The sequence below is a fragment of the Alosa alosa genome, chromosome 18 (genome assembly GCF_017589495.1).
Source record: "Alosa alosa isolate M-15738 ecotype Scorff River chromosome 18, AALO_Geno_1.1, whole genome shotgun sequence".
NCBI classification, from domain to species: domain Eukaryota; kingdom Metazoa; phylum Chordata; class Actinopteri; order Clupeiformes; family Clupeidae; genus Alosa; species Alosa alosa.
Window position 1 is genome coordinate 23,995,255 of NC_063206.1, and position 26,652 is coordinate 24,021,906.

At 41.9% G+C, this 26,652-nt stretch overlaps 2 protein-coding genes across 7 annotated transcripts in view; both read left to right on the forward strand.

Annotated features, from left to right (window-relative positions):
• The first annotated feature begins 9,159 nt into the window (after positions 1 to 9,159).
• Positions 9,160 to 12,165, forward strand: haus2 (HAUS augmin like complex subunit 2). The gene is made up of 7 exons (XM_048270037.1): positions 9,160 to 9,276; positions 9,541 to 9,638; positions 9,753 to 9,845; positions 9,963 to 10,032; positions 10,173 to 10,305; positions 11,463 to 11,571; positions 11,818 to 12,165. The coding sequence occupies exons 2-7, from the start codon at positions 9,558 to 9,560 to the stop codon at positions 11,950 to 11,952; spliced, it is 621 nt and encodes a 206-aa protein (XP_048125994.1). The 5' UTR covers positions 9,160 to 9,276; positions 9,541 to 9,557; the 3' UTR covers positions 11,953 to 12,165.
• Positions 12,166 to 12,280: 115 nt separating this feature from the next.
• Positions 12,281 to 26,652, forward strand: part of kif16bb (kinesin family member 16Bb) — a 46,479-nt gene continuing 32,107 nt past the window's right edge. For all 6 annotated transcript variants that reach the window (XR_007196518.1, XM_048270032.1, XM_048270035.1 and 3 more), the window contains exons 1-7: positions 12,281 to 12,558; positions 12,923 to 12,984; positions 13,591 to 13,660; positions 13,855 to 13,959; positions 15,005 to 15,121; positions 18,393 to 18,490; positions 20,204 to 20,313. Coding sequence is in view for 5 of the 6 variants with exons in the window: in XM_048270032.1 (XP_048125989.1) it covers positions 20,296 to 20,313 (18 nt within the window). In the remaining variant the exon portion in view is untranslated. The remainder of the gene's footprint in view (positions 12,559 to 12,922; positions 12,985 to 13,590; positions 13,661 to 13,854; positions 13,960 to 15,004; positions 15,122 to 18,392; positions 18,491 to 20,203; positions 20,314 to 26,652) is intronic.

The window sequence follows — 26,652 nt, forward strand, 5'->3', positions numbered from 1 at the left end:
TTTATCGAATGAAATGACCATAAGGAAATATATGAGCTGGCTCAAGATCCATAGACCTCAAAAGCCTAAGACTCAAGCCATTCCTGAAAATTGTAGCGATAGTAAAAAAATATATGGTATAATATGTGGTATAATTTGGTAATATATGATTCCAAGGAATTAATATGTATTATTAATTCCTTAGAATCATATATTACATGATTCTATGATTCTAATTCTTTTATAATGTTGATTGCTCACTACTGCCATAGCGTCATGTTTTTGTTTTGTTTTGTTTGTTTGTTTTTTTCAGGTTGAGGGTTGTGTGGTTGTCAGTGTTTCCTCCCTGCCTTTTCTCCACTGCACCTAAAGATGCATGCCTCCCAGGAGATGTAATGTTGAGCTGAAAAACAATGCCAAGTAGTTAACATTTTACAACATAAAATTACGTAATGTATGATTTCATGGGGGAAAAAAACACAGTCACATTAAAAAACGTATACCTTCACTGGTTCACCCATAGCCATAAACATGTCATAATGTGTCATTTTCCTTTGTCTTGAGGAAGCCTCCTATTTAGCCCTCAGCTTCTTAAGGACTCCACTGTGCAGGCTTCAGCTCTGAGCAGACATGTGTACGCATGTGAGTAATCAGGGTAGAGGATGAGGGCGGGCAAACGAGCTCTGCGTCAAAGTCGGCCCTGTAGATGATGTTGACAGGAAAATGAGGGAGTATGGAGAGGTTTGGGAACTGTCTGTCAACTGTGTGGGACTCTGAATGAAACGGGCCTGTGTCTTTTAAAAGCAGAGGCGGCCAAAGCCTGTCTTTCGGCTCCAATCACTCTTTCATATAACATGTCATGAGGGCAGTGTTGTCGTCCACAGGAGAGAGTTAAAGCATTTTTGTCACTCAAGTCAGTAAAAACACACTTCACTGTAAAGTGAAATACTTTCTTCTTTTCATTGAGAGAAAGAGAGGCATTTAACCTTTTACATACTAGAAGATCAGTAAAATCCTTTGATAATAAAGTATTTATTTACATAGCACATTTTATGTACAGAGTGCAATCCAAATAGTCACTGCATCAACCAGTTGGAGTAGGAACATTGGATGTCTAGTGCACTGTGTTCATGCCATACAGCTGTTCCTAAACTGTCTCAGTGCCCTCTGGATGTCAAGGCTTTTTGCAAATCAACAATTCCCTCTGCAGGAAGACAAACACTACTGCCCATTAAAATTCTTCAAAGTCGCCATGTGTTTGACTCAGGCATCTTACTCTATGAATTCTTTGTTAAACTGAGACCATAAACAGTCAGGGTTATTACGAATCGTTCCGCCTGCAGGGTGACCCTATCATCTAGAGGTGAGTGTTAATCAGCGCCAGTGTTGTTTTTGTCACACGCTGCATCAGAGTCGCTGGCTGAGTCTCCAGTGACCCGCCCAGGGCACACAAGAGTGTTCTGTCCTTCAACACATGACTGGGCCCCAGTGGTGTTGAACTGAGACTCACTTCTCTAAGGTCTTAACTGTAAAACCTCTTCAGTTTACACCAACTCAGCGACAAGCTTAAACAAAAAGCCATGCCTTGCTGGAACAGTAAAGACTGCAATGTTTTTTTTAGAAATGCTGCAAGGGGCTTTGTGCGGTTTTGTATGTTTTTGTGAGAAAATAACCATATCGGAAAAATAGACTATTCTTGGTCTCAAGTCTCAAGAAATGCCTGTTTTGGTCATTGGGCTCCTTCTCTTTCTCTCTCTCTCTTTCTCTCTGTTTGTCTGTTTGTCTATCTGCTCTAAAGCCATAGAACAGCTTGCAGCTGTGCGTCACTGGACTGTGATGTTCAAGGGGATGAGGAGTGGGGGGTGACTACAGTGGAGCCACGCAGACTAGTAAGCATTTTCAAAGGGGCCTCGCGTCGTGCAGCCCCAGTGACTGTGCTGCATGTGACCAGCCTGGTGGGCAGACTAGTCCTCCATCCTCCCCATCCCATCCCGGCCCAGTTCTCTGTAGTGGTTCATGTGGGGATTCACAAACAGAAGGGTTTCTGACAGGAAGATTGAGGTGAGGTAAAAGACCAGAGATAGGAATGAGGGGGAGGGAGGGAGGATCCATTCAAGCTTCTGTCCTTCAAACAGAAAACCCCACGACTTTGTCATTATCATCACTCAAGAATCAGTCGCAAATGTTTTCGTAGAGGGCACCAATATAGTTATTTATTTATTTATTTATTTTGCTGAACATCTGATGAACATCTGCTCCCGCCTGCCTGGCTGCACGCAGGCTGACCGAAGGGAAGAAGTGTCTGTGTCTTCCAGCGTATTTATTTGGACATGCTTCCAGCAGAATTTCACATGCTTGCCCTGGATGAAAGGCCAATTCATGTACCAGTTAAATAACACATTATGTGTGTCCTCATTCTCCCCGAATCGATATCACACGGATATATATCCCAGGCCTGCGAGACCTCTTGGAATTTTCACAATCAGTTTGCAGGGTGTGTCCAGCAGCAACTGGAACCATGAAAAAGGCTTGAGACCGACCATTTACTCAAGTGCTGATGTCCGTCAAACACATGGTTTTAGTTTAACCCGCACATAATTTCTTTCTCCCTCACAGTTCATGTTTTATGTCATCATAAGTGTCAGGTGTTGAGCTACCATGTAAACCACAGATTGTGATATCACCAAGCTTCTTTATATTGGCGTGCCAAGTGCATGAGATGGTGGAAAATCAAAGCAAATCAAACAGTGAGCTGTAGTCATTTGCGAAAGCCAGATGAATAACTTTTAACAACTTAAAATTAACATGTTTTTAAAACTAACGACAGATTGGCTCATTTTCAACACAGGCTGGTATGGGGAAACAGCAGTTTAACTGACAATCAGAACAAAGAGGGCATAGATTTACTCTTTTCCTAATTATACTTCTTCATCCCCCTCTTCTCATGGATTAGTGAGACAAACATCGCTTGAAGATTGATTGAAGCTGAAATTAAATAAATTTGTGGTAATTGCAGCTATTATCATTAATGACAGGCTTCAGGGCTTTGTTATATGTTGTCATACATGTGAAATGTGGGAGGTGTGATCTAAGTGTATTGTAATGCACCGTGCATTGTTGTCATTATTGTTGTTACCATAAAACACATTAGCCAAGCATAACAAAACAAGATAAACGTATAGTTGCTATAGGCACAATCGGCCCACACAGTTTGAAACAGTAAATATGGAATGGTATGACAGGATCGTTTGCTCTCTTTCAGCATAATCGCTAGATAGCTGCTCAAATTATTCCCCATCCTGTGCTTGTTATTAAATTTCCCTGCTTGATAAATGTTCCCTGGAGGAACAAAAAAAAACAAGAGATGGAGATGTTTTTCATCCTCTGATTCTGTAATGGTTCTACACTGTCGGCATTCTTTGGAGTCTTTGAATGCGCCCCTTACTAAACGCAATAGAAAGAAATCAAAGCCAACTGCCTTCTCAGGGTGTTTGTGGAGTGGAAGCTCTCGCTCATGAATCGATGCTGTTATCAAAAGAACTGTCTCTGGTATACAGATTTAAATTTTTCATTTTTAAAGATGAAAGACATTCCAAAACAGCCAGTGGTCCAGCAACGCTGCATAGCACTCAAGTGGGTTTGTATAGACAAGCTGTGTGTTGATCTGAAAGACTGAGTGAGTGAGTGAGTGAGTGAGAGAGTGAGTTAAGTATGCGTGTGTGTGCGTGTATGTGTGTGCGTGTCTGCATGTGTATGTGAGTATGTATGTGTGTGTGTCTGTGTGCGTGTGTGTGTGTGTGCTTGCATGCGTGAGTGTGTGTCTGTGTGTGTGTGTGAGTATGCATGTGTGTGTGTGTGTCTGTGCGTGTGTGTCTGTGCATATGTGTGTGTGTGTGTGTGTGTGTGTGTGTGTGTGTGTGTGCTGTAGGCATGACATGCTGCATTGTAAGGGGGCAGGAGTTACGGTTCTATTAGCACCCCGTTTATGGAGAATCTGCTCAGCGTTTGCGAGTTTGCGAGCTTTCCCTTTTCTCGGCTCCAGCTTTGAAGTTGCCATTGCCATTTAGGTGAAGTATTTGTGGGGTCCACATCTGCAGCAACATCTTTTGGCCGACATCACATGTCTTGCTGTCTAGAATAAACCTGCTCAAGAAAGACAGGAGCCATAACAATTCCGTTGTGTTAGTGTCTCTCTGTGTGCGCGTGTGTGTGTGTGTGTGTGTGTGTGTGTGTGTCTGTCTGTCTGTCTGTCTGTCTGTCTGTGTGTGTATGTAAAAGAGAGGGAGAGAAAGAGTGAGTGAGTGTGAATATGAGCATTTGTGTATGTGTGTGTGTGTGTGTCTGCGTGAACTTGTGTATGTGTGTGTGTGTCTGCATGAGCGTGTGTATGTGTGTGTGTGTGTGTGTGTGTGTCTGCGTGAACTTGTGTGTGTGTGTGTGTGTGTGTCTGCATGAGCGTGTGTGTGTGTGTGTGTGTCTGCATGAGCGTGTGTGTGTGTGTGTGTGTGTCTGCATGATGCGTGTGTGTGTGTGTGTGTGTGTCTGCATGAGCGTGTGTGTGTGTGTGTGTCTGCATGAGCGTGTGTTCACACACGTTTCTAAAAGCCAGATTTTTTCTCCTTTATTGCACTCTATTTCTTCTCACAGAGATCCAACAATTTCACATCTCACCCTTTTATGACATCATGGAAAGAAGTGAGGTGAGGGGAGAAGTCTTAACACCATTACTGAGAGACGGCTGGTAACCCTCACATGAAATGTTTCCTAATTTTGGATGCTCTCTGAGGTTTGTATTCTCATAAAGTTGGGACATGATGATGTGCCAATCCTAAGTGTGATTTTGCTGTCCCACATCCTCTGGGGAGTAATACTCATTACGTTCTAAAATTTCTTAAAAGCGTAGCTCATACTCTTTTCTCTTTAAACTTTTGAACTTTAAATGAATGGCGTGGTGTATGTTTATTGTAAGTGATTGGCTGTTAGAATCTTGTTTTATAAAAGAGACTAAGACTTAAGGTTAGACATGCAGCTAGCACAATAATTTTTGCATTACGGCTTATGGGCAGATTAGTGTAACCAATTTGCAAATATATTGTAAGATACCCCCCCAAAAAATACAAGTCCTGATGCAAGTCGGCATATTAGATGTATTTTATGTCAGACTTGAAACACATAACATTTCCCACATGTAATGATGACTTATTTTAGAAATAAGTGTCTTAATAAGGATGGAAAACACTTTGGAAACATCTTTCATTTCTATTTCAAGTAACGCTCCGAAATACTGTGAAAATAATTTTCTTTATTCATATTTAAATATCACAACTCTGTACTCACAATTTAATATCATCAATATTTTGGAATGCTACCTTTACTTATATGGAAATGATCATGAACCACAAGACTTGTGATGTGGGACTGATTCTGTTTCTGTTATATGGTGATGATCTCCCCTGGTGGGATATTTTTTTAAAAGTCTGTTTTTTGTTTCTTGAAGGTTGATTTGCTGGCTCTGAGGCAGGTGTTACTGGTTCGGTGTGCCAGTGCCGCCTTCGGCCCATGGTTCTAAGTCTGCTGTTTTTGGAGACTTGAGCCATCTTGCTGGCATGGAAGAGTGCATAACCACACTCCTAGTTCATACCATAGCATTCCTATGAATCCCGTGAGAAAACAAGCAAACAACAAAGAACACATGGAATTGACTCTGTCACGTTACAAATCCTGCAAAACTGTTCCAGTTGTTTCTGTTGGCTGAGATGCTTTTTTTCATTATTCTTAAATGTCTAAAAGTGCCGACACTTGAAACTTATGAGAACAGTGGAGTCCTCAAGCAAGTTTTGTGTGTATGTGTGTGTGTGTGTGTGTGTGTGTGTGAGAGAGGGGTGGGATGGGGGTGCAAGCATTCAGACATATTTCAATCCCAGCATTCAACACAAACTGAAATCTTGTCAAACATTACAAAATAAATGATGGAAAGATTGTGAGTTAATTAAAGCTGTTAAATCTGGCCGTAAGAAGTGCAAATCTTACACCTCTTGCACAAATGCCCGTGGGTATTTTTGAACTTCAATATGATTCAAGATCAATTTAATCACTGTGTGCTTTTAGAGCAACAGATAGAGCAACACAGCCACCTATTGGCTGCTAGGACTACAGGTAAAGCCAGTTGCGGCAAAAAAAATATTTAAAACCGGTGTGTCATTTTCAATGCATATATAATTTTACATGAAAAGGTTCTTGAAAACCACTGCTGTGGCTAAAGATCAGCTAGGATCCATGATTTGTTTCTGTCATTCTTTGATTGTTAATAAATTTTACTTTTTGGGAAAGGAGATAGGCCTACATTAAATGTCTGTTATATTCATGCATGGTTACAAGCAATGGCCATCCATTGACTATAATCTAAATCATAAAGAAAGCTTTATAACACATACTGTATAGACACATGGATAATCTAAGCCACACTTGGCTGCTCTAATAATCCATTTATTTATAATTTGTTCTGCATAATCAGACCATTGAGAAGATAAATTGAAGCAATCTAACTTCATGGAAGGCCCATGGGATGCATCCATATTTCCGACTTCTACAAGAACAAGGTAAAGCTTACGGCGCTGAGAAAGTAAACTAAACTATTCATCCGAAAACATACATGTGTGTATTATTTGGGTGTCATAGCTTTAAATAGCTTTCGGAGATGAGAGGTTATTTCATAGGCTGTGTATGGGCTGTGGAACCAGTGACAGTGTCTAGAACAGTGTTTCCCAAAGTATGGCAATGGCAGTGTTGTTTGGCACAAAGAGTACTGATTCTAGTGAAGGTCACAGTGCAAAAAAGTATAAAAAATAAACCAGAATAAGAGGAAACAACTGAAGAAAACAGAAAAATTAAAAAAAGAAAAGGGGTTAGCGGTACTGAGCCTTCACAGTTCCAGCCCTGTTTTTACAGTACCATACAATTCTAATGAATTTATTCTTTATTGGAATCAAAAGAATGGTTATGTACCACCTAAACCACCAACACTAGGCAATTTGAGAAAGGAGAAATATGCAGTGACTTAAGGGAAATGTACTTATTTTTCGTATAAATATACTTGTAACCAATTGCTTTAATGTACTTGTAATCACTTATCTATCATGCAAATATGCTAATTAGAATGTTACATGGTCAAAACGTACCAGGTAGGCTACCATTCATGTACCATTATTCCTGGTCTATAGAAGGAATACAAAGGGGTAATGGTCATTTTAAGGACCTGACGGCCGCCATTTTAAAAATTGGACCTTTCTTGGAGTCAAACTTTGGTAAACTTTTAGTATGTTTTTAAGTACATCTGATACTACTATAAACCACTGAAAACCCTTTTGTTAGATTTTTTGGGGTCAAACCATATTTGCAGCTGACTAAAGTGTGGGCCACCCAGGCATTGTGGACCGAAAGGTAGCCTGAATACTTAATAAAATCAGTGCTGCCGCTGCTACCACAGGCATCACCAAGGGACAGAAGGATTTAGACAATAAATAGAAGTAGCTATACTGCAAACTACTTTCCACTCTTCCTTGAAAACGTTTACAATGTCAAAATGCACCAACACCATTTTACATGCAAGGGTCCTCTCAATCTCCACCATGCAGCAGATCTAACTTGAATGTTACTTACTGCACTTAATTGGGAACGCATCTTGAGCAGTGAGATAGAGAAAGAGTGGCAGGTTCCAGCTGGCTTGTCATTATTGATATCTGTAGGTGGGCCGTAGAAGATTTTCAGAATTGAAAATGGGGAACCTCTGGTCTAGGAGAGTGGGTGCGCACATCCAAAGCAAAGTTTTTTGCAGTTGCCAGACAATAGTGTCAGACAGTGGAAGAAGTGTGGTCTGCATACTGCAATTTTGCTCCAAAAATATAAACTTTATCCGTTGCCGAACTGAATTGTGGGTCCGTTGCGTCACGTTTCTCCCGTCGCTCGCATTGAGAAGTTCAGCTGTTGCTGCACCGACAGACGGCACCGGCCAATCAAGCCAATCGACGGACAGCACCAACCAATCAAATTACGGTTATACTTCAAGTCATTTGCATAGCTACCGTCAGGAACACCCACTGGCATGCGTTGACGGAACGCAACTGTGTGAAGAAGCCGTTAGTAACACAGACCAAGAACATTGCCTAAATAGAAAGAGAAATAAAAGACGATAGGAGATTCTCCTGCATTACACAGTATTCGCCACTAAGAGTTTGAAGCGATAGTGAGAAGACACTGGCCTATCCTTAGCTCAGACCCTACACTAAAAGACATTTTCTTCAGGCAACCCCCACGTTTGGTCTTTAAGCGCTCACCTAATATACGCAACCTTGTTGTCAGAGGAGACCGACCACCAGATAACGCACCGCAATTCTTCCCTCCTATTCCTGATGGCAATTACAGGTGCGCGAATTGCGCGCAATGTAACTTTACATATAAATGTAAAACCTTCAACCATCCACATACAGGAAAGGCACACAAAATAAAGGGAGTAATAATGTGCAATACAAAAAATGTAATATATATGATCAAATGCCCTTGTGGTCTAGCCTATTGGAAAGACAACACGATGCCTCAAAACATGTACTGCGTATATCGCGATCGAACAGGTCACTATTCCTAGACGGGGTGGTGATGTCGACAACTTACTCCTAAGAAGAGAGGCTTTTTATATATACACCTTAAACACTATTTCACCAAAGGGGCTTAATATGTATTTTGATCTCAAGCCTTTTCTGTGATTTTCCTTTTTGGATGATGACTATGTATGATGACTATGTATTTTTTTTTGTATTTTGTATATGTATGTGTATGTATGTATATATATATATATATATATATGTGTGTGTGTGTGTGTGTGTGTGTGTGTGTGTGTGTTTTTTCTTTATGACACATAGGCCGAGCTGCCTGTCAGTCATGATGATTGGCACCCTTGGGTGCCCTGCCTAGGCGGGTGCTGAATGAATGGTCATGTGATATAGGCCACACTCTTCCTGTTACCCAGATGCCTGACGAAGATCCAGGGTGATCGAAACGTTGCTATGTTTTTAAAGTAATAAAGTTTATATTTTTGGAGCAATTGCAGTGTGCCGACCACACTTCTTCCAGAATCTCTGGTCTAGAACATTCATTCCCCTCCGCTAGGTGGCGGTAGTACTGCAAAAGCCTCTTTGTCCCTAACCAGAAAACCATAAATCGAGACATCAACAAACAATACGGCGGGATGTAACCTTACCTTTGATCTTCTCTATTTCTACTCAGAGCTGAAAGTGCCATAGGGTATGAAAATCTTTTTGAAACTGAACTTTGCGAAGTTTTCTGGGGGTTGATGGATCTTCAAAACACACCTAACAGTTAGCCTAATCAAGTCATCTGTTCGTAATGCTAGATAGCTAACCGTTAACTAACCCCTGCTTACGAAATGTCACTTGAATATGTGGAAGGCTTTGCATTATTTCATTACTGAGTAGCTGCTAGCTAACGAGGTTGATAATGATTATGTATGTTACGGGTCAGTTTTAAGAAAATTAACTGTTATTGCAGTTTGTGCAGTCATCAGGATGAGCGCAGGAGACACATCCACTGTATCAGCTGAAGGGCAACTCCTTGAAAGTTATATTACCAGTGGGTTTCTGACCCAGGTAAGATGCTTCATAAGTGTAAATGCTTTTATTATTTTTCCATGCCTCGAGTCTGATTTATCTGGTTTTAAAACATGTAGATCTTTCTGACACACACCAACATCATTTTAACAGGAGGAGATTGATGGCGTACGAAAACAAGACGTTTTTTCCTCCAATCTGTATAATGTAGTGAAACTGAACGAAATTCAGCGTGAGAGTGATGAGGTATGGGGCTTTAAAAAGGATGGAGCAGTAGTACAATATGTGTTGTATTGTACATATTGTAAATGTATTATAGTTTCTGAACTGCTCAGTCTTGAATAGAATTTTATCTGCTTCCAGAGAGCATTTCAACTTGAGTTACTTAAGTTGGATAAGGAATTCGCTGATGTCTCTCACAACCACTATCTGAGTGAGCAAATGTGTTTGTTTCTCCCTTTTGTAGTTGATAAAGTTTTCCAAAGTTTTGCTTTCATAATGGTGAAAACAACCCCCTGTCCCAGTAGGGTTAGTACGGTAAGTAAACTGTCTTGTGTTGTGTTGTTTTGGCAGACCCCAGGATTGATGACCTTCAGAAGTTCAACTCCCACCTCCAGAGGCTGCTTCAGGAGCACATCAGCTTGAAAAAGAGGCTAATGAATCCCCGGGCTGACCAAAGCCTACCCATACACGCAGACATGCACAAGTGAGCTACTCCAGTTTTTCATAGGCCTCAAAAGAGGTCTGTGCTACTTTACCTGATATGAATAATTAATTTATTTAAAGGATTCTTTCACACAAACATACGGGTATTTGTGGGCGTTTTTGGGAGGTAACCAGGTACGCCATGCTTTTGGAGGTGCAAACAAACGCTGCATTGCCATTGAGATCACATAGTAAGGAAAAATCTGATTGTTTGCACCTCCAAATGGGCGGTGACGTCCGTATGTGACACAAGTTTGTGTGAAAGAATAGACCTATGGTCCAATGTAATGTTGAAAAAAAACAGAAATTGAACGCAAACAAAATCTCCACAACACAAAGGCTAATTTATACTTTTTCTGAAACATATTCCAGGATGCTATCCTATTATGTGTAGTCCTAGAAAGTTCTTTTTTTTTTTACTTTACCCTTAAAGGAGAATCCGGCAAGTTTTCACATAGATCTCTGTTCAGATCTATGTACACAGAGATGCCCCCAGAGTGTAGCGCTATAGCTGCCTGGCTGTGTTAGCTACTGGCTGTAGCAACTCGAGCTAGGTAAAACCAAAGTCCTTTTAGGCAAGTCCCTCCACTCGGTGGCCATTTGCCAACGTTTTATGGGCACTCATCGGGCACAGTCTTTGGGTCGAACTGCGCCGCGGCGCAAGGCTTCAATGACACCAATCTTGCTCCAGCGGCGAGATCACAACACATGATTGGCACGATGTCTTCACAACACACCATATGATTGGCTCAATGTATTCACATCCCATTACATGATTGGCTCAATGTATTTACATGTTGACGTTTTGCCGAGGAAGGGGTGGGATATGTGTAGACAACGGCCATATTGGCGTGACAAACTAGCCCCATGCATTTCTATGGAGTATTTTTTGAGTGCTGTGTTACATTAGAAAGTCTCTGGTAAAACTGATTGTTTTTATCATACCGACAGTACTCGGTGACCTCGAGAAACGGAGATCTATGTGAAAATTTGCCGAATTTCTCCTTTAAACAAACACATGTTTGCACTCCTTTTTTAATACATACTGTATGTGTAGGCCTGTGTTTAAGTATAAAAAGATTCTGTTTGCAGTTAGCCACAGTTTTGACATACGTTAGAATCGCGCATAAGGATGTTTGCTGGTCTTCTACTTCACAGAGATGTGGTGGAGCTCATCAGCATGGTCACAGACTTCATAGAGAACTTGGACCTGAAGATAAAGACCGTACAGTCTATTCCTAACACTCAGGAAGACATTAACAAGTTGGTAGGTTTCTATTCTATTTTGTTCGAACCTTATACATATATTTCATTGAAAGGTTTCATAAAGAAACCATAACATGAAAATATTGAGTTGATTAATTTAATTGATTTTAATTAATCTAGTGCAGGCATAATTTGCACATAAATTCCACACAGTTCCCATGACAAACTCACTGAGAATCATAATAAGTACCACATTTGAAACTGCCAGGTGTGTACTGTACTGATATGGTGTTTGTGTCTCCACCAGAACATGGGCATGGCTCAGCTCCTGACCCTGGTGAAGGAGGTGGAGAGCCTCCACCAGCAGGTTCTTCAGTGGAGGGAGAAGCACCAAGGAACCAGCACAGAAAAACAGGGCCCGGAGGATGGCTGGACAAGATGACAGCTAGACCATTTCAGTTCATTAGATGACTTGTAACAATAACACATATGATTCTCGTTTAGGGCTTGGCTTAATCCATGTACAGGAAACTAGCTTTTAATGTCTCTGTCCAAATTAGATTTTTTATTTATTCTTTTCACTAGGGTTGTTTGGCTACACCATTAAAATAGTTGTGTGTGTGTGTGTGTACAATAAATAATAATCTTAACAGAACCACTGATGGATCTCTAAGAATACTGTAAAAATCCCATTTGTTTCAACTTTTGCAAAAAATTGGCAAAGAAAAGTCATCAAGAGCACAACCCTTGAAAATGGATGGCAACTGCTACTAAGCCACTACATGTTTCCTATCAGAACCACTAGATGGCAGCCTATCACGAGACTAGACATTTCCTCAGCCTCTACTGTCTGTCTAATAATTAAATATCGAGTGCATACATATGTTACCAAAGTAGCCATATTGAACTGAGGTTACAAAAATGAGAAGGGAGGTAGTTTATAAACATTGTAATGTAATGTGACAGATATCTGCTGCAAACCCAAGCACGTTTCAAATGGCCCTCGAGGACTTCAACTGAAAGGTGTTACACTTGTAAGGGGCAAAGGGTAAGCTTGTGCTACGCCAGAGCCCGTCTTCCTATTAGACATTCTCTGGTTACGCCTCGAGTTAAACAAGTAGCTTGGAACTTATCTCCACATATGAGGGGGACGTTTTTTTCCTCTCATTCATTAACAATCCGTTGGGTTTGTTCTAACCACGACACCTAATCAGGTGAACGCACGGATAATCATATGCAGAAGTTTAGGCTCAGGGCCGTGGTAGGCTATCAGCTGGAAGTTGTTTAGACTACAAGCCTTTATTCACATTCGGCAACTTGACAAACACGGGATAATATTTATTTTCCAATATAGTCTGACATGCATGTATTGCCCTGATTATTATGGTTATAGATTGTTTTCTCCTGTGCAGCGCCTGAAAATAATGATGGCGTGCGTACGGGTGGCTGTCCGAGTTCGATCCCTGAACAAGAGGTTTGTAATCTTGAGTAATATTTTAATCATACCGACATCTTTGTTATTAACACACTAATTGGATAGTAGCTTTGCGTGATCGCTGTAGTTCTCTTGATTCGTTTGCTTGGTTTCGACAACGTCATCATGTTAGGTAGCCTACAACTTCGCTTACATGTCAGAAAAACATAAGTAAAAGCCTACCTTCGTCGTCCAATGAGAAATACTCCCAAGCATACAGCAAATGACTGTGTCAATCCTAATATCAGATACTGTCAGCTTTATTTAGCTCTATTTGTTAACCAGATCAGTTGCCCATACAATTCTGTCCAATCCAATAAACCTTTTGTTGTAAACACTTTTAGGCTAGGCTAGGCCAGTTTGGACCTGGGTGTTGGGGAACTGGGATTTGTTGAAGTAATGATTAAATTAAACATTCAACAGACTTAACCCCCTGAAAAAAAATGTCAGAGTGCCCCATTTACTATTTGTCAGTGTTGTGTGATGGTTTGTCGGTTGTTAAATAGCAGCCCATCTTCTATGTGGTAGCCTTGCTATTAATTTATTATTTTGTTGTTTTTGTTGTTGTATTTGTGGCGGCCTACATGATCTGTGAACATTTCACAGAGAAAAGGACTTGTCTTCTAAGGTCATTATTCGTATGGAGGAAAATAAGACCTCTATCCTCAATGTTAAGGTGAATCCTCTCCTTTTATCTGACACTTCAAACATTGACTTTTTTTTTTTTTATCGGACCTTTAGTTATGTAGCCACCACTTTGCTACAGTAGTTAATGTCTTTATTATTAATGCAGAGTAGAATACTCTACAGTTGAACACGGTGTGGGTATCTGCCATGATCCTATTTTCAACATCTCTATTATCCTTGCAGGATATTCTTATGAATATATCAGAAGAGAAGACAAAGTCATTCATCTATGATTTTTCTTATGACTCCAGCAATGCAAAGAATCCCAACTTTGCAACTCAAGATAAGGTGCAAAAGAGTTTCATACTCTGAACAATCATTCAACATGTTTTATAATTTATATTTCCCTATTTCTTCATGCAGTGAAGAACAACACGATGGGTGTGGTCATTCAATGTCAGATAAAATAAGATATCTTGAATAGGCCTAGTTCTGTTTGGGCCAGAATAATTTCAGTATGTAGTCTTCAGGCCTCTTTTCTTTCAGGTAAATGGTTAAGGTTCAGGATACACTAACAGTAAATAGTTGTAGCTGAGTTTTGTTTTTACTATAATGGGTTTGCCAAATCCATATTGGACTTTATACTTCAAAATTATGCTTGCGTATTATACATATCGATGCCTTATTGAATGCCTATGTTGTTATTTCTTTGATGCATGGAGGTCTCTCCGTCACAAAGTTGCTATTCTGCTGCTCCACTTGCTTCCCAACTTTTAATTACAAACCATCAGATGTGGCTCTCCCATTGTATGGCCGTAATGGCCTCGTGTCTGTGCTCCTGGGCCAGACAGATTAAACTGTGATGTGCGGGTAACGGCGGTGGCATGAGCCCTCAGGGTGTGTGTGTGTGTGTGTGTCTGTGTGTGTGTGTGTGTGTGTGTGTGTGTGTGTGTGTGTGTGAAGCCTGGCCTGCCACCCAGGGGCTGTCACTAATTAGGCAGTGTGATTTATGCTCTCAGGTCACTCTGCAGTAGCAGCAGCAGCAGCATAGCGACATGTCAATCAGGGCACGAAATGTCCTCTGAAGAGCTCTGTGTGCTTATACGCGTGTCGCAGTGTAGCGACTAGCGAGTGTCTGGTGGCAGGGCTAGATGCTGAAGAGTGTAACCCATGTCACTCTTCTGCTAGACGTTGGCTGTCTCTTTTCCTTCATCATCTTTCATTCTTCTCCATACCCCCCACCCCCCACACGCACACACCTCACCCCTCACATCCTCTTCTCTATGTGCTGTCTCATTATGTTGAGAGCTCATCGTGCTACAGAGCTCTAATGGTGTGCTGTCCCATTACGATGGCTCTCTTAAGATCAGCCTTTGTCGCTTTCCTTTCTCAGGTCTTCACAGACCCGGGTCGTGATGTTCTGGAGGCAGCCTTTGAAGGTTACAATGCCTGCATCTTTGCCTACGGCCAGACTGGTTCCGGGAAGTCATACACAATGATGGGCACTGCAGTAAGTGTTGAAGGCCTTTGTGGTCTTCAGAGGAACATCACTGTCTGTTCCCTTCCCTCATAAGTCTGCAGACAGAGCCTAGTGTTTTCTATAAACCCCTACACTTATTATCACATCTCTACCATTACATGAGTGCACACACATACACATGCACACGCCCATACGCACATACACACACGCACACACACACACACACACATGCACACACACACACACGCTTGTACTCTCTATCTTCTATCTCTGATTTTCTCAGTCTTATTATCTTTTCTCTTTCTCTCTCTCACACAAACAAATACAGTGCCTCACTCTTGCTCTTTCTCACTCACATGCGCTCACACACACACACAAACACGAACACCAGTGTTTCCTACAGAATTGGATTATATTCGAACAAATCTGTGTAGCGTGGTTATGATGCCAACAACAATTGTTAATGTTTTCTTTGAACATGCATGCAGGTTCGTCGAGAGACAAGGAGAGACTGTGCAAAGGTGCACATAGCTAAATAATGAAAAAATTGCATCCAATTTAAATAGTACAACATAGAAAATCTTTGTGTGGATAGCGTTGTCAATGGGTCGGGTTGGCCCGAAAAACCCGACGGGACCCGCGGGTTTGGGCCGGGTTCGGGTCGAAAATATAAGCAAATGACTCGGGTCGGGTCGGACCTCGGGCTTAATCTTTTCCGCTCAGTGAAAAAAAAACATTTATTAATCATCGCTGCTGTTCACCGTAAAGAAAATCTGGCAGCTGCGTGCAACGTAGAGGGGCGGGGGCAGACCTGACGCCGCTGCGTGCACGCCTTTAGCCTGGAGAAGAAGATGGAGTTGGTGAAAAGTAGACTAAACTTGCCGCTGGTGAATTCACCGTCGCTACTACAGGAGTGGGGAAATCAGAGGTCTGGAAAGTGTTTGGAGTGGTGCTGGATTCTGATGGAAATTCTACAGGTCATGTGCAATGCTCAAAATGCAAGGTGCTGATGAAATATGTGACCCTGCAAGGCGAAACCAGTCGCTTTAGTAAAATTTACAAAATTAAGTTATTGTGCTCACATGAACGGTCATAAACTAAGCTTTCCAACGATATGTATATCGAGGGTAAGCCTATTGCAAAAAGTATCGCTAAGATAACCGCATCCAAAGATGGCATGGTTCTTCCTTCACGATAGGGCCTACGCCAGAAGAGGAGAAAAATCACCGTTTTAAGTAGGAACTGTCACGCTAATGTGTTGAATCTTCACCTAAATAAAGTCAGGGTTTAACAGTCAAAACATGTGTTTTACGTCGGACCGCGGGCCAGGTTCGGGCAGATAATTCTGTTGATGTGTCGGGTTACATCGGGTCCGGGCTTTAAAAGCCACGGGCCGGGTCTGGTCAGGTTGTAATTTTCAGGCCCGTTGAGAACTCTAGTATGGTGGTCAATGTTGATATTGTGTTGGGCCGCCACAAATAAGTCAATGTATAGGAAAAACTGAACACCTAACACACTTGATCACACACACATACACACACACACACACACACAGACATACAATAACACACTTGATCTCACATCTGTGCTTTCTCTGCCTGGCGCTTTCTCATTTCTGTTTCTCTTTGGGCTGCAGTGTAGCCTACCACAGGCAGAGAATGATGAGGTCCTCTCACCTCTATGGGCCGCAGATGGGCTCCATCTTTACTGTCAACCTCTTTCTCTTTCTCTCTCTCTCTCTCTCTCTCTCTCTCTCTCTCTTTCTCCCCCTACCATGCACATTTCTCCACCGCTAATCGGAAAATGTGATGAGAACAGCACCCCACCCCCCCATCAATGCAGAACAGGAACAGGAGCCCTGTGAAGCTAATGAGATTTCTGCCTGTGTACCGGACTTGTGCAAGGTCATCACGCGAAGCACATTGTCAACGGCGCTTGATAATCGAATCAGTCCTTCTTAATATTCACTCGCTCCCGTATGGTAATTAAGAGAAGATGAGTCACACAAATCATAAAACGACAGAACACCTGACTGACTCGCTCACTCTATTTCTTTCTATCCCTCGCTCTCTCTTTCTCGCCCTCACTCTCTCTTTCTCTCCCTCATGCTGATACACAGGGCTTTAGCATTTGAATAGTTACAATTTGTCAACAAAAATGCCCAGAGCAAGGTGCCATGAAGAATTTCAACTTAACATGATGTCACATAGAGATGTGTGTGTGTTGTGTTGTTGTAGCTTTTCTAAGATGGTCCTGTCGAAAGTAAATGAAAGCATAGATATATTCTGTGTTTGGGATGAACATAGAAACTTGTGGCCTGGCTATATATTGTTTATATTGATTTGATTTGGTGTACCGAGAATGGTGTAAGAGAGTTTATGTGTCATGGTGTGCTGACCTGTCAGTAAATTAACTTGCTAGAGCTGAGCTAGAGCTAATCTTTTCTTTCCTAGAGACAGGCCCTTGTGACATTTTGTACAGTTTTCCATGCCTTTATCTGTGCTGCTTCTGATTACCCAGCTGTCTTACTGTATGAGGACTATGACTCACCTGGGTCCCAAGTAAACTTCAGGTAGTGGTGCGACCTCACACAAGTAATTCCTCCACAACATTTATGTCTCATTTTATCAGGTGATCTCATCACCCTAGTACTGCAGTGCCCACATTTAAGACGATACGTTTAACATGAGATGTTGGGATGAACATAAATGGCTGTTTTTGTTTTAAGCTGTTTTTATAATTCATTTTACATTATTTTATTATGGGATACAGGTATTGTATGATATCATTAAAAAAAAAACTTTTTGTGCAGTTGAAATCTTAGGTTGTCCACCTCGTGAAAGCTGCTATGGTCACAGCAGAAAAATGGAACACTAGTGTCTTTAATCCCTATGCACGTACTCCGTTCTCAGAAAAGCACAGGACAAACTGTCCAGGCTTTCCCCACACCCCTCCATCTAAATATCACCCTCTGCCATCTGCCAGGTGTTTGAGTCAGAGGATCAGACTCCGACATTTTAAAATCCCATTTGGGTCTATTACGGTTAACATCTTGAGTAGTAAACGTGGCAATATACTTGGTGTAAGGGCAAAGGCACGTAGTGGCAATAAAAGGCCCTGCAGCACTCCTGAATGGTAACACAGGGATGATGGAGCAGTGCGGTCCCTACTGTATGCACACATTAAGAGTTTAGAGTTATCAGACTGTAATTCCAGGTTAGGTAGAGTTACGGCATAAGAAGTCGAACTCCTGCCAAAGCAATTGTTTTGTTCTGATTCCTGGCTGTGTGTGTTTGTTCAGGATGATGTTTGACTGACCCCTCGCATCTGTGAAGGCCTTTTCAGCCAGATCACAGGACTGTCCCAGATGGACCATACCTCCTTCCACACGTCAGTCAGGTAAGCAGAGGAGGTCTGTGAGGAGAGGAGAGGACACCGGAAAGTTCAGTGGTGTACGTCCATGTTACAGTTCGGGGTCAGGAAAGGAATGGATGTTCATCTCCGCTGGCCAGGAATCCATTTTTTAAACCTGTCCGACAGAAAAGATAAATCAAAGCCTTACCTTTCCGACTGGTGTTGAGGAGGAAAAATGGACCATGAGCGCTCAGTTACCTCTACTCAAGGGTAATGTCAGAAAAGACCTCCACAAGCTGCCTGTAAAGCGTGCGCTCTCTCTCTCTCTCTCCCTCTCCCTCTCCCTCTCTCTCTCTCTCTCTCTCTCTCTCTCTCTCTCTCTCTCTCTCTCTCTCTCTCATTTTCTCTCCCACTTTTTCTCTCACTCTTCTTCTCGATTATTCTGTTCTCCTGGCAGCCTGTCTGCTCTCAGGGGCACTCTTATTTAGCAGCTCACTCTAATTGGTAACAAACGAGATGGGAGGTCATCCGTTTGAGCACGGCTTGGCCAAAGAGTGCTCTCTCTCTCTCTCTCTCTCTTGCTCTTCACCTCTCTCTCCCCCTCTTTTTCTGTCATCGCCCATCTTTCTCTCTCAGTCTATGTTTCTCTCACTCTCTCTCTCGCTCTCTCTCTCTCTCTCTATTTTCGCTCCTCATGGTGGACACCTGGCACAGTCTCCACCGGTGCATCCGTCAGCCATAACACCCCCCCACCCACTGGCCCACCTGCCCTCCCGCCCACCACAGGTGAGCCTTGGCTTGGTGTGTCTGCTCCTGGCACTGGGATTAAAAAAAACACTCATAAATGTGTTGGCTGCCTTCTGCACCACCCCGGAGTCAATCCCAGGTGACCTCTGATGATGCAGACAGTAACAGGGGCGGGGGTAAGGGGGGCAGTCAGGTGGGGGGCAGTCAGGTGGGGGGTAGGTTTAGCCGTCCTCAGCTAGCGTTCCCTAGCGTGAAAACTGATGACATTATGGAGACAGCGCCCGAAGGAATGGACCCTCCTCTCCTCTCCACGAGCTGACTGCTCACTCTCTAATGAACACTCTGTTGGATTGCTCTGGGTAGTTTTTCCTTTATTTATCTATACAGGCTATTTATTTCTGTAGTTTATTTTTGTCTGTTCGCTAGCTGCTGTGTCATAACACCCCCCGGTGGGAATCGACACATCCAAAGCTCTGAGAGTGTTTTAAATTCCGGAGACCCGCCAGTGACCGTGACCCCCCCACGACCCACCCACCCCCGTCCGGTCCAGTGTGGTTGTGTGAGACGGCAGCCTGCTGAGGAGGACTTTATTACTCTATGGAGCCATTACATCCTTTTACATCAAATGCTTTGACAAGTCCAGTGTGTGAGCTGTTTGTTTAATGCCTATTCGATTCAAAATGGGACTTTTTATGTCACTTTTCGCTCTCTATCAGATAATTGAGCAATTAGTCCACACTTGTTATGTTATTACCAATTCTCACTCCTTCTTAGCTTGTAACACTGATGTTTCTCACAGACGTTTCATCAAGGAAATCATTGAATAGGCCATTCAACAGCAACTCCACTCAAGAGATTCTAAACTTGCCTGACAGGGAGCTTGAAGTAATGCCTAGTATTGCACAATTCAGAGACACTTTAGATAATATCTTGTGTGATTAATTCCTAGCCCATGTGTCATGGACAGCTTTTTATTCTCCTCTCTCCTTCCTCTCCTCTCCTTTCTGTCAGCTATCTGGAGATCTACAATGAGCGAGTGCGAGACCTCTTGGGCAGGAAGCCGACGGAGGGAAGCTGCCTGAGAGTGAGGGAGCACCCCAGAGATGGACCTTATGTGGAAGGTAAATCCAAAACACGCGCGCGCGTTATTCATTTCTGAATGAGCTGAATTATGCAAGAAACTATCACAGCTTTATTGCTGCTTTAGTAAATTGTGTGTGTGTGTGTGTGCGGAGTGTGTTTCACTAATTCAGTGTACATTTTCGGGAAAGATGCAATAGAAATTGCCTTTGCCAGGCATTTTCAATAAACAACATGAAAGTAAACTATCAATAAAAGCTTGCTGTCATGGGTTTTGCCAGTACCAAATTTGAAGGCTGGAAAACAATATATGTGGTCAGCTAATGCCTTATCGAATGAACCAAATGAGGCCTGGCGGTCATTTTTCATAGACTCCAGAAATAACAAGTCCTCCTTGTTCTTTACCAAGCTTTCAGCGTTCTCTGGCCACAGAGCAAAAGTCTTGTCAGTTTTTCTCCATCTTCTGAAGATTCTCCAGTGTAGATGGGCTGGTCCGTCATTTCAGTGGGATAGCTCAGAGTTTGGCATTTTCATCCAAATCAATGCCATTCATGCCATTTGGGGGCAGCCGTGGCTTACTGGTCAGGGCTTTGGGCTTGTAACCGAAGGGTGCCCACATCCACGGCTGCCCACATCCACGGCTGAAGTGCCCTTGAGCAAGGCACATAACCCCTCACTGCTCCCCAAGCGCCGCTGTAGCAGGCAGCTCACTGCGTCGGGATTAGTGTGTGCTTCACCTCACTGTGTGTTCACTGTGTGCGGAGTGTGTTTCACTAATTCACGGATTGGGATAAATGCAGAGACCAAATTTCCCTCACTGGATCAAAAGAGTATATATACTTATACTTAAAAGTTTGATGAATTTTTCACAGGCTTTCCTTTCTGATATCAAAGGAATGTTAGCCTTTTTATAAAAGCTGGACACCTGGGACAGTACGATATTTGCTGATTCCCACTTTGTCCTGTTTTCTGATGAACCATCCGAAAGATACCACACGAAGCAACTGAGAACTTGGCGACAGTTTGGAAGATGGAATCCAGTGATAATCGAGTCATCCTAAACAAGGCCACTGCCCAAACAAAATATCCAAGGCGATTGTCTTATAGACAGAGTACATTTTGAAGACTGTGGATTGGCATTACTAATACTCTCTCCACTAGAAGCAATGTTGCAAGAAAGTTCATGTAATCCTGTGTGATACAACTACTACTTTACACTAAACAAAATAGTCCCACGCATGTAGCCTATATCTGATTTGGAATTATGAGATTTTTAAAGGACCATAGCAACAACAGTTAAAATAAATGATTAATGACAAGTGTTACAATACACATTAAGGTGTTTTTCATCAAATAACATATTCAAAATAGAAGAAAAAAAAATGTTTTTTTTGAGAAAAATCACCATAATATGTATGACAACATAAAGAAACCCAATGTTTATCCAATGAGCTGTGTGCTTTATGCCCTTAACACAGTTATTATTCAAATAACTACTGGCTAAAAAATTGATAATAGTGAAATGTACCCCTATAGTCCCCCATATTGCGAGGTGATTTCCTGAATTTGGCTAGCCTGACGAGCCAGACCCACATTAAAATGTAGGGTCTGGGGACTCACCGTTCGCAGTGCTCAGTCCGAGGTTGTCTTTCAAATTCCCTCTGCACGCAATAGGACAGCGCTATGAGTCCCATGCGTTTTCCCACCAGCGGAGCTGGCTAGTTCAAACTTTTGCCAACTTAAAAAAAGCTTAACTCGTGTCACACGGTTCGCCAACAGCAACATCCATCTTCTTTGTTTTTAAGTAGCAGGGAATTCAAGCCAAACCGTTGCAACTCTGCTATCAATCATGTTAAGCCCGCCTAACTAGCCTGACGAGCCAGACCCACATTAAAAAGGAGGGTCTGGGCACTCACCGTTTGCAGTGCTCAGTCCGAGGGGCGGGATAATCGGTTGTCTTTCAAATTTCTTCTGCACGCAATAGGACAGCGCTATGAGTCCCATGGTTTCCCACCAGCGGAGCTAGTTGGCTAGTTCAAACTTTGCCAACTTAATAAAAGCTTAACTCGTGTCACAATGTTCGCCAACAGCAACATTATCTTATTTGTTTTCAAGTAGCAGGGAATTCAAGCCAAACCGTTGCAACTCTGCCATCAATCATTATGTTAAGCCCGCCTAACAACTCTATACACGATTTGATTGGCCTGATAGAAGTTTAATTTTCCGAGCTCACAAGCCAACAGAGAGTTGCTAGACTAGCCCTGGCAGCAAATGTAATTTGTTGCCGCTAGGGTGCGTCTAGATTTCTAGGCTACCACCTAACGACTCTATACACGATTTGATTGGCCTGATAGAAGTTTAATTTTTCAAGCTCACAAGCCAACGGAGAGTTGCTAGACTAGCCCTGGCAGCAAATGTAATTTGTGTCTAGATTTCTAGGCTAGAAATTGGCAACAATTTCGACCATTCATAAAGGTTGATGGTGGGCCACCTAAATATTATCCAATTTACTTCAAAAAATTTAAAAAATTTAAAATTTACCAGGAATGTTTTTTCGCTTATTGGAACTGGATTAATGCACCCTAACACGCAAATTATAAGCTTTATTTGTATAGCACCTTTCATACACAGAATGCAGCTCAAAGTGCTTTACATTTGAAGCATGTAACACAATAATAGTCAGTCAGTCATTATCAATCACTTTTCTTCATTGCTGGGGCCGTTAATGATCCACTCAGCAACATATCAAAAATATAGAAAAATAACATGTCATAAGACTGGCAGCCTTAACCCTTTACCCCCATAAGCACGCCATATGGCAACTGTGGCAAGGAAAAACTCCCATATTCCAGGAAGAAACCTTGAGCAGAACCTGACTTAATAGGGGGAGCCCATCTGTTTCTGGCTGGCTGCGCCCTCCAATGGCAGCAGATGTAGAATAATCTGAAAAAGTAGTCTACAGGATAAGATGAGTTAACTAAAAGCTTTCCTGTACAGGTATGTTTTCAGATCTTTTTTAAAAATATTTACTGAACTCGCCTGCTTGATGTACAGAGGCAGGGTGTTCCATAGTTTGGGGGCATAATGGATAAAAGCAGCTTCTCCACTTTGCTTGTGGAGCACTTTGGGTACAATTAAAAGATCAGAATTGGATGATCTAAGGTTCCTTTGTGGTTGATAAGATATTAAAAGCTCAGAGACATATGAAGGTGCTATGCCATTCAGAGCTTTGTAAGTAATTAACATAACATTAAAATCAATGTTATAGGAAATAGGAAGCCAGTGCAGTTCAGCCAACACAGGGGTGATGTGTTCTCTCTTCTTGGTCTTAGTTAAAAGTCTAGTCGCAGAGTTCTGTATGAGTGCCAATTTCTTTAGATGTTTTTTGGGAAGACCAGTGAAAAGGGCATTGCAGTAGTCTAACCTGCTAGTGATAAAGGCATGAATTAGTTTTTCTGCATCTTGTTGAGTTAAAAAGGGCTGCACTTTGGCAATGTTTCTCAGGTGGAAATAGGCTGTCTGAGTAACTTTACTGATATGGGGCTTAAAACTTAACTCTGCATCTAAGATGACACCGAGGCTTATTACTTTTGGTTTGACCTGGTGCGCCAAGTTCCCCAGATTACTGAGAACAATGTCTCGCTTTAGTTTTGGTCCAACCAAAAGTACCTCTGTTTTGTCATCATTTAGTTTCAAAATTTTTTTGCTCATCCACTGATTAATGGAGGTTAGGCATGCAGTGAGGGAGCAAAGGCCATCTAAGGTTAATTGGCTCCACAGAAATATACAATTGGGTATCATCTCATGTAGCTATGGAAGTTTACATTATGCTGACTTATGACGTTTCCCAACGGAAGCACATATAGGGAAAATAGCAGGGGACCAAGGCAGCTCCCCTGGGCCACACCAAAAGGCAAGTCATGTTTTTCAGACACATGATCTCCTAGACTGATATAAAAATCTCTGCCAGTAATGTAGGTTTGAAACCAGTTTAGAGCATTATCAGAGAGACCCACCCACTTTGCAAGGCGGTGAATTAGGATGCTATGATCAATGGTGTCAAATGCCGCACTCAAATCCAGAAGAATAAGGATTGAGACTTTGTTTGAGTCAGTAGCCAGTCTAAGATAATTCACTATTTTTACTAGAGCTGTTTCTGTGCTGTGATTTGATCTAAAACCTGATTGGAATTTTTCAAGGATACTGTTTTCGTTGAGGAAGGTATTTAACTGATTACAAACGACTTTTTTGCTCAGGAACGGTAGATTTGATATAGGCCTGTAGTTGCTCAGATTGGTATGGTCAAGATTCGACTTTTTAAGTAAAGGTTTCACAACAGCGGTTCTAAAAGCAGTTGGAAATATACCTGTTTCTAATGAGGTATTTATTACCTTGAGAATAAAGGGAGCTAAGCTATCATATACATTTTTGAGGAATCTAGTAGGGATTGGATCCAAAACACATGTTGAGGAGCCGGTTTGAGTTATAATTTTACCAAGCTCAGATTGAGTAATAGTGCTAAAGAACCTTAATGTTGGGGGGATGTTTTTGGGTGTACTATCAAACATATTACTTGTGTTACCAATAGCCTCCCTTATAGAAATGACTTTGTTTTTGAAGAAGTCTACATACTCACTCTCACTCACACACACACACACACACACACACACACACACTCTCGCTCACAGAGTAGGCAAACATTTATTGTGCTCTCTCTCACACATACACACAGACACATGCACACATACAGAGACACAAACAAACACTCACACACACACAGACACATGCACACATACAGAGACGCAAACAAACACTCATCCACACACAAGTATTAGCATACACCCACACTTCAGCTACAGTGTGTGCAAAGAGCAAACACATGTGACCACTGATACCATTACTCTCCTTCCTCATATCTTATAGGGGACCTTAAAGACCTTTGCATAGCATGTGTAAAAAGGGCCATGGCATTTGTCACAGCATTTTTCTGTTCTTTGCTAATTTGGAGCACATAAGCTGGTGTTATGTAACATCCCAGCATTCTGATATGTAGGTTGTATACTGTGCATGATATCTGTGTACATAAATAGAGCTCAGTAGCTTGTTGTTGGTTTGCTTTTGCTTTGAAAACTTGTCGACACTGTGAGCTCTTGCTGTTGGCTGTTGGTGCTTGCTTGGCACTCCATGTCGGTCATGGCAGGTCTGTTGCCATACTTTTCTTGGCCTTGCGGTTAACACATGCTTTCAGGATTTTAATTAGCAGTGGCGCTGGTCACGTTTGCTCCAGTTTGTTCACACATGATCACTGTATGTGTCAAGCATTTCGGTGCCTTTTCTACTGAATGTGCCCCTGAGGACCTTTCTCCTTCTCACAAAGCTCTTCTCCTCTGCACAACCATGCTACCGATGAACTCCAAGGTCACTCCGTACTAGCGTGTCTGTGTCTGTGTCTGTGTCTGTGTCTGTGTGTGTGTATCTGTATCTGTGTGTGAGTGTGTGTGTGTGTCTGTGTCTGTGTCTGTGTCTGTGTCTGTGTCTGTGTGTGTGTCTCTGTATCTGTGTGTGAGTGTGTGTGTGTGTGTGTGTGTGGTCTTTTCCATAATTGCTATTGGCCCTCCATCACTTGCTCAATATGAAAAGAAAAAAAATTCTCCAAACCATTATGCCATAGCGTTTCTGCTTTTGTCTCCCCGCCTAGTTAGCTCGTTGGCACTAGCCTTTGGGAACAGTTCCCAAAACATGAAAAGAAGTGTTTTTATTAGGCAGGAGTTTGCCCCCACTCCCACTTAATCAGTCTTGTTTGTGTGTGTGTGACGTGTGTGTGTGTGTGTGTGTGTGTGTGTGTGTGTGACGTGACATGTAGATTTCTGTGTTCAAGTCCATTACTTTGGTTTTAAAATAATTAGAAATTAATAACAAGCTAAAAAAAATAGCTACTTTCTCTTCATAGTTAGACAGTTTACATGTCAGGTGGTACAACCAATGTAAAACTAAGAAAAATTGTAATATTTTTTTAATATAAAACTCTTTATTGTATTGGAAAATGTAATGGATCAACTTGCTAGCAAAGTCAAAAGGTTATATAGGTGTCCAAGAATATGCCTGTATAATTTGAAATTAATAGCAAAAGTCAGGTGGCGCAACCGCATCGTCAGGTGGTGCAACCAGATAAAATACTAATTTAAAACAAGAAATAGTAGATTAAAGTGAACAAATGGTTGAAAAATGTGTTGTACCTAACTATTCTATTAAACAGTATACTTTTTAATTTGTAAAATATTTATTCACATTTTAAATGTAAAGTTGGATGATGGAAAACCAAAATACCCGTCCTCTACAATAAACTATTCATAAATAACTTTTAATACCAGGGTCAACTA